A 12,205-nucleotide genomic window follows, 5' to 3' on the forward strand; every position below is an offset into this window, starting at 1 on the left:
CTTTTTCATATGATGCTCTTGAAATGAGACAATTAATTTATTTACTCTAAAAATCAGCACAGCAGGTAGTCATTTAATGAACATATTTTAATTATTGTTTTTTGTAATATAAAAACAAGAGCTTTCATTAATAATATATAAACATTATGTGTAATTTATATAACATTATCTCTACCAATATTTGTACATTACTGACTTTTATTAATTACTTAATAATACCTGCAATAAATCCCTTTCCAACAAACTAGGGACTTTTTTATACTATATACTTGGTCATAAAGGTAAAGAAAATACTTATTTTATTTATATTATATTTTCTAACTAATGTAAATAAAATCAGTTTCCTTATATAATTATAGGGAAAATAGAGAAATCTGACAAACAAGCTGTTATCTCACTGTACTGACGAATGTCGTCTGACAAATAATACGTCTGATAGTACATTATATCACTGAATGCAAGGACGCCTCTGTGTCTGCTTCAGCCAATCAGGTTATGAAAGACACGTTCTTCCAACCAATCGCAACAGAACTATTTTCAACTGAAACAACTAATCGTATACAACCGCAGATGACTGGGTTGCCATGCCCTCGGTTTTACAGCGTTGTTATGATACTCCTGGCTTAATTTATGCTACTTAAAATAGGAAAGTTTTTTTTTTTTTTTTTTTAAAGGAAATGCAGTATATGCACTACGGGTGTATTTCAAATGTAATGAAATGTGTATCAATACAATCAAGGTATAAGAAAAGTATTATTATTATTATTATTATTATTATTATTATTATTATATAAATATGTGCCGAGTTCATTTCACAGTTAAATGGGTCCCGTGGGTGCAAGATGCTTGAGAAGACCTGTATTAAACGATCCACCTAGTAAGATCATTTGTACGGGATACTCGCGGAATTGGCAGCACGCATCCACATTCCCACGGATATGCCGCGTTTAAAAGATGTCTCCCGCTGCAGCTGTGCTTGCTCCTTATTGGCGCTTTTGAAAATCTCCCAGCAATGTGATTGGTTGGTTTTGAATTCCGTCACCGCGGCCAGTTTGAACTTGGGAAATCCTCTAGTCAATGCAGACTCTTCTCACGTCTTCGCAGTATCAAAAATAGATCAACTTTTGGTAAGTTTCCTATATCAAAAGCGACTTTTACTTCAAATGTACGGTAGTATTGCTAATTATTCATTCTGTCTGTTAGCAGTTACTTGGTAACACATTGCTAGCTCAACACAACGAGCTAGCTAGCTAGTTTATGAACTGAAATGTGAGATTAGCAACGGGATTACAGTGAGATTACAGACATTTTGTACAAAATAAACAATCAAGATAATCATCTTGACTAAATCATAGACGGAAAACTACCTTAATGATTTCATGTATTTGACTGTAGTTTCCTTAGCCGAAATGTTAGGTTAAGAAGTCGAAGAAAAAAGGCTATGATAGAGGCTAAACCATTAAAATTGAAACCAGTTAAAACCAGGTCTACTGAATGCTGATGACCAAATTTACAGGATATTTTAACATGTAGCAATATTGCTGACAATCAGAATGTATTTGCAGGTGATTTATACATTATATTTTCCACTTATTGACTGTTGTGTTACTGTGTTGTGTTACTGTGTTGTGTTACTGTGTTGTTAACTAAGTGAACTGCCATCTCTGCACAAATATGGACTTTCCAATAAATAGAAAATCAGCTAATGGATAAAAATATTTTAGTTTACTTTCAATACATGTTTAAAAACATGCTTGCATTGCAATCATGGTGGATTTTTTATTTATTTATATTTTTTCTTAACAGAGACCTTCTGATAATGGAAGACTATCTCAAGATAGAGAAAATTGGGGAAGGTGAGTGAATGTTTTTGTTTGTTTTTCCATTCCTGTCATTTATTTTTCTTGTATAGTACATATTACCGGTTGAGTTCAGTTTTTGAATCTTTTAAATTTACACCTAATATTTCACAGGGAAGGATGTTTTTACATTTCTTCAATACCACGCAAAAGAGTTGAATTTCCTCCTAAGTATTATTTTCTGAACAACAGAATTAGTGGAGACAGCAAGCAGTACACTCAAAGTTACAGTACACCAGTAGACATGGCATATGACACTATTGCACTAATTCTGAGCAGAAATTTGGGTTGGATAGCTAGTGATCTCCAAGATGACAAGCTTAATTGCATTGATGGAGAAAGCTGAAGCTTTGGGAACTTAATTCCTCGAGCAGCATATACAGATGAGGAGGTAGAAGAACTGAATAAATCAAAGGATTAAAGTGCAACTGCACTTCTCACTTTAGGTAATATCAAGTTAGTTAATTTAGGAATCCAAAGTGAAAAGAATGCTACATGACAATCAAAGGATTTTAAACTTTAGTCAACCCAGAATGTTCAAGTTAAAAATTAATATGCAAGTTCGAACAAACTGCTGGTGATGCACACACTGTTCCATTTGTTTAGTGTATTAATTTATTTGCCATTTAATTCATGAGAAAAGCACAGTAAAACTGACTTGTTTATATTGTCTTATCTTAGGTACGTATGGTGTGGTATATAAGGGCCGGCACAAGTCCACAGGTCAGGTGGTGGCTCTGAAGAAGATTCGTCTGGAGAGTGAGGAGGAGGGTGTGCCTAGCACTGCTGTACGAGAGATCTCACTGCTCAAAGAGTTACAGCACCCCAATGTCGTACGGTGTGTACTTGATCCAATTTTGTATTCATTACTACAGAAGAGCTTGCATGTATCTGATGGTGCCACAGACATCAATGGCCAGACATCTTTGCCAATCTGGCTGGGAGGGATAGTTTATTTGTTTGTTTCTCCTGTTTGTCCAGAAACTCTAGCCAGTCCTGGGCATTTGTGAGCTCATTTATACTGAAAAATGCAGATAATGTTCTTCTACAAGTGCTGTGTTTTGCCGTATGATGAACTTTCAGTTTGTCTCTTGTCTCTGATCTCACACCTCTTTTGCTCTTCAGACTGTTGGATGTGTTGATGCAGGAGTCTAAACTATATTTGGTGTTTGAGTTTCTGTCAATGGACCTGAAGAAATACTTGGACTCTATTCCCTCGGGCCAGTACATGGACCCTATGCTTGTCAAGGTATGCTACAACTATATGCATATCACTGGTGGTATGCATGTGGAACTGAAATAGCATTATAATAAAAAAAATTGCTCTATAGCACCAAAATTAAAGTAAAAACTCCTCTCTGAAGGGTCTTGGTAAAATAGCTGAATTTATCTGCATGACTTGCATCATTGTGTTCTCTCTCCGTTCTTTAGAGTTACCTGTATCAGATCCTGGAAGGGATTCTGTTCTGTCACTGTCGTCGAGTTCTGCATCGTGATCTGAAGCCACAGAACCTGCTAATTGATAACAAAGGGGTGATAAAACTGGCTGATTTTGGTTTGGCCCGTGCTTTTGGGGTGCCTGTTCGAGTCTACACACATGAGGTATATGACCATCCAAATTCTCCAGTCTCTGCGTAACTCAATAGCAACGGTTAATATAAACAGAAATTGTGTTCTTTTGTTTTGTAGGTCGTGACTCTGTGGTACAGGGCTCCAGAGGTGTTACTGGGAGCTTCTCGTTATTCTACTCCAGTAGATGTTTGGAGTATTGGCACTATCTTTGCTGAGCTTGCCACTAAAAAGCCATTGTTCCACGGAGACTCCGAGATTGACCAGCTCTTCCGCATCTTCAGGTACACACACACCAGTGTATGACGGACAGCTGTATCCTGAATAGAGTGCAGTATGAGGTGGCAGAAAGAACATTTTAAATTAAGTCAAATAATCTATATGAAAACCAATCCAATAAAATAAATAAATAAATAACCAAAGGAAAAACTTTTAAATGATGGAGCAGTATTGCCCCCTTTCCAACAGAAAGAACCGGGTGCTGGTTCAAAGTTGGTTCCACTGGCGAGCCTTCGAAGAACCGGTTTGCCTTTCCATGGGCTAGAGAGCCATCTCTTACGTCACTGTGTACGTGCAGCTCAATGTAATTTTTATAAACTGAGGTTGCAATCGAGAATAACGGAAAGTACATAAAATTATTCTATCGTTAACACAGAAAAAAGGTAGCCTTAGCACGTAGCTACCTACGATCACGTGTGCTGAAAATTGATCATATTGTGGTAAAGAAAAAGTGTATTAAACATTGGTATACTTAAGGTACATTATCAAAGCGCTAAAGCCGCCTTCACACTGCACACGACAAACGACTGCCGATAAACCGAAAGTCATTCATTTCCTATGGAGAGTCGCAAGGTCGCTGCGTGAGGTACCGACCATCTGCGGATCCGTAATTTTCGGATCCGTTTTGAGCGTCGGATCCGTTAAAAAAATTGAACTTGTGCGACTACACCGCATCTGATATGCCGACCGGATGTGATGTATTCCAATGTTGTCCAATCAGGTTCGTGTGCGTGAGGTGATAAGAATTATTAAAAAGTATTAATATTAACTTTAGTCATTTTTAAACTTTATCAAAAGCAATCTTTTTGTTTTAAATACATTGTTATTGATAAAAAAGTAATACATTATTAATAATTTATTATTATTGTATTGTTTTTAATGTGTCAATGTTTCCACAAATTATTCATGGTCTTTCTGGATTTATTGTTGTATTGATTGTTTTTTTTTGTACTCCTTCATTAATTCATTCACCATGATAAATGGAGGGAGAATACAGGCTCTTGCTTTTACTCTTCTTTACTGGAGACGCAAAAGAAAATATTTCAAATCAGTCTGGATAAAACACTACCTGACTCAGAGAAAAAGTCTCGGCGAGGATCACCGTTTAGTGCAAGAGTTGCGTGGTTATTTTCGGGTGTCACGAGAATTAGCTTCTCTCCCATGTTGACGTCTACACGATCATATTGCACATTCCGTGCGACTGCCACTAGGGGCGAAATGCGACAGTCGTGTCCGTTTGTCGTGTGCAGTGTGAAGGCCGCTTAACAGTAACCCTGCCCCAGCCCCTGACGCAAGTGGTTTTTAAAGGTGGGGAGCACGATGTTTGAGAAATGCAGCAGAAAGGGGCATGGCGAATAAAAATGAAAAGCGAAAAAAGGCTTAAGATAAGGTAAGAAGTAGGCCGCATGTTAATATAGGATCAGCTTTCCAGCGCTGGAGAGAACCGAATGTCTTCCGTGTGAAACGGAACTAAACCTTTCACGTTGCAACACACAGTGCTACAAAAACACATTTGTATTACCCATTGAGTTCATTTACTGACAAATATCCCCTTGGCCAGCTGCCTCAGCAGGTTCTGCCATAATAGTTGCCTGGGTTATGTATGTATGTATGTGTTTAGGTGATTTCAAATGTCAACATTGGCTTTCAAACATCGTGCACCCCTCCTTTAACTCTAGACCTGCAACGTTTTGGGTTTTGGTGCTACTTGAGAACCACTATTCCTGGTTCAGAGCCGGTGTTTGGGTGTCGAAAAAGAAAGAACTGAATTTAAATTAGGCTCTGAACCAGCACTCAAACTGCCTTGGTGGAAAAGGGGCATATGTAATGTGTGCTAACTATCCCTCTTGTTGATGGGTGGAAATCATATCCTATTGCTGCAAAGTGCACAGACAATTATAATGCACTATTCAGACAAGACAAATATATGATTTGACAACAAACATGATGGTTTTAAGACTTTTATACAATTACTGTCAAACTCCATTTGTATGATGGGAGGATGTTTCCCTAGTCTGTTTGTGTTGAACATGCTGTGTTTTACCATTCATTTATGCTATTAATTATATAACATTGCCAGTTGGGTGTGTATATGATTTATCAGGATTCTTGGTACCCCAAACAATGAGGTGTGGCCAGATGTAGAGTCGCTACCTGACTATAAGAATACTTTCCCCAAGTGGAAGACTGGCAACTTGGGAAGCATGGTTAAGAATCTTGACAAGAATGGTATTGACCTGCTTGCGGTAAGCCATTTCCATTTAGATTTTCATTTACATAAAGTAGGAAAATTAAACCCAGAGTGTTTAGAAATGAGTGACAAACTGTTTCTCTCATTTAGAAAATGCTCACCTACGACCCTCTGAAGAGGATTTCTGCACGCCAGGCTATGACTCACCCCTATTTTGATGATTTGGATAAGACCACTCTACCTGCCAGCAACCTCAAGAGCTAAACAGTAACCAACACTTACACAGGACTGAACCTCAAAACAAACAAGTGACATCTGGCCCAAAATGGGCTATGTGCTGTGGTGTCTAAAATCAGAACGGACTGTAATCCTGTATCGGTCTCATTCTTTTCAAGAAATTCAGAATTCCAAACATGGTTCCCAATGCAAAATAAAATCTATATTTGAGCCAAGGGCTCTTTACTGCACTGATGCAGACTTTACAATCTGATGATAATGCAATAACCTTTTTCCTAATGTACGTTTGCTTTTGTTTGTGTTTTTGTGTGTGTATTTTCCTATACTTAGTCTCTGATTAAATATTCTATATGTTGGATTTAAAATAGACTTGTTCCTGATTTAATGCATCCTCAATAAATTGCACTTTGTGGGGGGCTAAACTATATTTTCTTTTATGCCCTCAAAATCATCACTTATCAATCCTCAATTTAAAAACTAATGACAGTAAATAATTTTGTTTTAATATTATACATCCAATGGGCAGCCCATTCCCCAAAATACTTAAAAGATAATACTTTTTTAAGGCAGCTGTGATATTCAAAGGAACTAGAGATGAAACAAGGGGTGTAAATAAATGTTATCAGTTTGTTCACTTGGCCATCCTGGCATTGCTCCTGGGCAGTGCCAACTACAGTCTTTTTTCTTCTTGTATATTGAAAGAGCAACTGAAAAAGAATGTGTGGTGAAATTAATGAATGTATTACAAATTAAATAGTGGTGCCACATTGAAGTGAAAGGGAAAAAAAACCCCAAAAGAACCTATGGCTACTGCTATTCTCCATAATGAGTAAAGCGAAGATCTGATAACTTTATTCGTTCATTCATTCATTTTCTGCCCTATCTCATGACTTAATAAATTGTAACAGAAATTGTCCAAAGATCAAGTTATATCCCAAATGGCTTTCCGCTCCCTTTTATACAATCAATGAAGATTAAGTGAAAAACAATTAAATATTTTTGGAGAAAGTAAGGCATCAAGTCTTGCACTAAGCACATCTCTTATTCACAGCCTTCTTCAATTTGCCCAAGAGATTTTTATTTAAATTATGGTCTGGGCTTTGGGTGGGGCTTCCAAAACACTGATCAACTTTTAGGATATTCCTTTGTTGACTTCAGTATATGCTTTTGGGTCATTTTTGTTCTGAAAAGTGGAATTCCTTTTTATCTTAAGCTTACTACAAGTAGCAGGCACCTGAAATTTGTGTAATGAACTCAACTTAAATTTAGAGCTATTCAGGATTTTCTCCACCTTGATAACAGTCCCTACACTGACTGAAGAAAATGACTGAAGCACATTGGCACTGTATGGGCTTCTATTGATGGATTTTTAATAGTTATTTTTGCACAAACCAAGTCCACAGGTGTGAAACAGTCTCTAGTGACTTCATTTCAGGCAGAGTAACAGCTCTAGTAATCCCTGAAATGCAGACAGTCCTGTCATGGGAAGTACGCTACAGTATATTGCCAGCCCCTACCTGCCATGGAACCGTTCCAGAGGTGGCCTTTGCCAGCAACCAGGGTCCCATATGGTCTATCGGTCAGGATTCCTGGTTTTCACCCAGGCTGCCTGGGTTCGACTCCCGGTATGGGAACCTTGGTCTCTGGCAGAGCTAGAGAGATGTTCACCACATCCTCTAGTTTGTAATGATCAGGAGACCTGTGAGATTTAATGGAATGCGCAAACGTTCACTCCTTGCAGTCAGCAACAGTTCATGCTGCTTTATTTTTCATTTATTGCCCAAAGCATTAATGCTAAAATTCAGATTGCATTCTTTAATTTAAATAATACTTAAGCATGTTGATAAACTGAGATGAACTCTCTGTGCTTTTCTCTCTGTCTGTGTTTGTGAATGTCAATTCCAATGTCAATAAGACCAAACATGCAGTGTGTAGGCCTAGATTGGATGTGAATTTGCTCATTGACCCCGTTCATACTATTTTGCTCAGATCTGATTTTTTTGTTCACATTACCTTTTAAAATGTGGCCTATATCAGATACCAGTGTGAACTGTTTGCTGTTTCAAACTGACCTGCATGCGCAAACGAACAATAACAATGATGTCACACGCAGCACTCCGTTGCGCTAAAAAGTTGGTGAGGTTATGGAGGAAGTAAGCATTTTCGCTTTTCTTTCAAAATGTTTGTGTAATGGCAGCAGTAACATTAATGAACTCTTCACCTTCCATTGGCACTGCAGCCAAGTTCTCCTGTGTCCTCGTTCTTCCATTTCATTTGCTTTCTTTTCAAACACGTAGCGGTTACGGTATGATCCTTCTAGTTTTGGCTGAATTGAAGTATCTCCCCATATACTAATTAGGTCTAACACCTCACTCTCCCTCCACTGACTTGCTCCATCACTGTTCTCCATTTTGTAGGCATAGTCACATTTGTGTGCGTACTCGCCGGCACATAAAAAGTAAAAGTCGCTTCAAATCCACCTTGGTTGTTCACACTGTGGCCACATTGGAAAAAATCAGATTTGGATCTGATTCAGGACCACACATGGAAGTGGTCTAAATCTGATTTGAAAAAATCAGATCTGGGCAAGATTTGAGTGTTCACACTACTCACTACTGAAGAAGTCTGACCTGGTCACTTGACCCCAAAAAAATCAGATTTGGGCCACTTCTACCTGCAGTCTGAACAGGGTCATTGTTGTGGAAATTCTGAGGTTTGAGAGATTTAAAGAATAAAGTATAGGACTGTTAGACACGGGCAAGAATAAAAAAGGTTACACAATTTATTGTGCTCAGCTGTGCCGCAGAACCCAACACTCCACATGTAGCATGAGAGATGAAGGGCCACAATTATTGATTACATCAAGATTTTATAGACAGAACTCAAGAGAAGAAGATATGTAAAAGCAAAACATCATCAATTGGCTCAAAATTACCACATGGTCATCTCCTGACCAAGCTAATCTGACCAGGCCAAGGTCTTCTAGAAGGCCTACTAGAAGATTTACTGTACGTTGTTCATGGACAACTCGTCTCCAGTCCCTACTGCCCTTGTTATAATCTGAACAAAACAACTGAGTACAATGTCAGTCTGTGGTCATGATGCATACAGGGTACAAGCATAAAATGACAAAGCCTTTTGAACATCTTTAGATTAGAAATTTCCACCACAATTCCCCCCTTTTGTCTCTGGGACAATACACAAAATTTTACTCATCATTAATCTGTAACCAAATCCAGACTCTAAATAATATATGCTATCAACTACTTGATCCACAGTATTATTTATCATTTGCTTAATCAGTATCACTTAATCAGTTATGAGTATATTTTCATATGGCTTAAGCTTAGTTTTATAATGTATAATCTCACATCAGCATATCATTTCCCTTGTAAGGTTTTCATGAATGCGTCATAAAATACATGAACTTCAGTGGACCATACGCTTTTTTGTGGGGACAGAACCCGAACATAGAAATGCAATTAAAGGCAAAGCGTTTAACATCAATCCCATTGTAACTTTTCTAAAAGTCACAAGTCTCTACTGTCTGTATTCATCTTTGTCTCTTTCTGGATCAGTCTAGCCAAATTCAGTGAAATAGTCATCGTCTAATGGAGGAATCCATTCTATATCATTGTCAACATCGTCCAGTTTCACAAGTTGTTTAGTCGTTAGGTTGGACATTATGATGTGATGGACGCATTTATATGTGCAAGGGCCAAACAAACATAAGATTACTACCACACTCACTGGGATTATCAGACCCCAACTATGATCTCCGTGTTTATCTCGTTTCATTTGGTTTGCTACTTTATGCATATCATGCAGTGTAGACCCATGAAGGGAAAGAAGGTGCAACATTGATCTCCGATAATGTGTGACTTCTGGTTGATTCCATACCTGAGTCATCCCATATTGTGGGAAGAAGGAATCAAAGAAATTATTTATTTATTTATTTATTTATTTTAGTCTTTGTTCTGGCGGTGGAAAATCATCATCAGAAATGTCTCTTTTGGGCCGCTTTATCGGCGAGTGTGAGTGAAGTATGACCACACCAGGGTACTTAAACCTTGCTAAAGTACATACTCCTTTCCAGTTACAGTGTAAGGCCAAATACACATTTTTACCACAGACCCAGTACCAATCGTCAGCTCTGCGTAGTGTTCAGATGGATGAATAAAGGAACACTCTGCCTGTGGGCAAGTCCTGTCATCCGACTTTGAGTAATATAAGTGAGTGCATCTCTGGCTGGCGATATTACCTAATGGTATGTTTCCTGTTCCTACAACACAGTGTGTGTAGTTTAATTTAGGAGGAGGCTGTGCAATGAATGTGTTAATTAGGGCCCGAGCACCGAATGGTGCGAAGCCCTATTGCTTTTGCTCGGGTTTATTATTATTATTATTATTATTATTATTATTATTATTATTATTATTATTATTATTATTTATTAATTTTATTATTTTTTTTACACACATTGGCCAATTGGGGTCCCTTGACATGCTCGAAAACACTTGAAATTTGGCACACACGTCAGAGTCGTGCGACACTAGGCTCGGGCAAAGCCTGGTATATGGGCGAGAGTTGGTACGCATATAGATCTCATCGATCAAACGTGGTGAACATGATGCCAACACATTGCACTTGCTAAATTCTGAAGGGATTTTTGATATCTCGAACGGTGCTGCCATGGCGAGGCGACAAAGTTATGGCGAATTCAGATAAACAGGAAGTGTCTAATATCTAAAGCAAAAAATGTCTTATTGGGATGACACGCGGTGTGTATGTTTGGCCAAGGATTCCGATCGCATCGATGTGCCTATTGTGAATCTCGGACATAGCGCCACCAACAGGTGCCAGGAATTGTGTGGATTTTTTGACAGTTGGTGGATTTTTTTGACAGTTGCATGCAATGAACTTTTAAATACTGCTCTTACAGGATTCATGCGATTGAATCCAACAGTGGTGAACATGATGCCGAGACATTGTAGATGATAATTTGCGAAGGGATTTTTGATATCTCGAACGCTATTCCCACGGTTAATGCGTCAAACTTTACTTTCATTTTCAGGCATATTTAAGCTCTTGGCATGCACTTTGGGTGCCTTAAAATACTCGAAAATACCAGAAATTTGGCACAGACATCAGAGTCATTTGCCATTAGGACCTGTCAAAGGCTGGAACATAGGCATGGCAGTAGGGCTCTGTAGTGCCCCCTGAATTGGAAAAATAAATATTGGTGCACAGATCGGCCAAACATGTACGCACATGTACGAGAGTCGGTATGTATATAGATCTCATCGACCCAAACAAATTTCACAATCAAACCTATTAGCTCCGCCCAACAGTAAGTCGGCCATTTTGGATGGTTTCAAAAGTGCCAGTGGTGAACTTTTAAATACTCCTTTTAGGGAATTCATGCGATTGACATCAAACGTGGTGAACATGATGCCGAGACATTGCACTTGCTAAGTTGCGGAGGGATCTCGAACGGTGCTGCCATGGTCGAGGCGACTAAGTTATGGCGAATTCAGAGAAACAGGAAGTGTCTTTTATCTAAGGCAAAAAATGTCTTATTGTGATGACACGTGGTGTGTATGTTCGGCCAAGGATTCCGATCGCATTGATGTGCTTATTGTGAGTCCTGGGTATAGTGCCACCAAAAGGCCCCAGGAAGTGTGTCAGTCACAAAGGTGGATTTTTTGACAGCTGCATGCGGTAAACTTTTAAATACTCCTCCTAGGGGATTCATGCAATTGAGAACAGACTTGGCCACCATGATGCAGAAATATTGGAGATGCGAAATTGCAAACGGATTTTTGATATCTCAAACACTGTTGCCATGGCATCGTGTCAAAATTTATTTTTATTTCAGGCATTTACGACTTTTGCCATGCTTAGATTAACTTGAAATTTGACACATACATCACATTTGTCGGCTGTTAAGTGTGGACAAAAAGATCAGCCAAAGGTGTGTCTCTTAAGTGGCTCACTAGCGCCCCCGTTTTTCTAAAATGTGGGGTTTCATTTACCTACAGTCCCCAAATGGGTCAGTAACAACATGAAATAG

At 38.5% G+C, this 12,205-nt stretch overlaps 1 protein-coding gene across 1 annotated transcript; it reads left to right on the top strand.

Moving 5' to 3' along the window:
- The first annotated feature begins 989 nt into the window (after window positions 1-989).
- cdk1 (cyclin-dependent kinase 1) lies at window positions 990-6,500 on the top strand. Its single transcript, XM_027159615.2, has 8 exons — window positions 990-1,127; window positions 1,807-1,856; window positions 2,541-2,697; window positions 2,985-3,108; window positions 3,291-3,461; window positions 3,549-3,712; window positions 5,812-5,953; window positions 6,049-6,500. The coding sequence occupies exons 2-8, from the start codon at window positions 1,820-1,822 to the stop codon at window positions 6,160-6,162; spliced, it is 909 nt and encodes a 302-aa protein (XP_027015416.1). The 5' UTR covers window positions 990-1,127; window positions 1,807-1,819; the 3' UTR covers window positions 6,163-6,500.
- The last annotated feature ends 5,705 nt before the right edge of the window (window positions 6,501-12,205 follow it).

This window comes from Tachysurus fulvidraco, chromosome 12 (assembly GCF_022655615.1).
Source record: "Tachysurus fulvidraco isolate hzauxx_2018 chromosome 12, HZAU_PFXX_2.0, whole genome shotgun sequence".
NCBI lineage: Eukaryota > Metazoa > Chordata > Actinopteri > Siluriformes > Bagridae > Tachysurus > Tachysurus fulvidraco.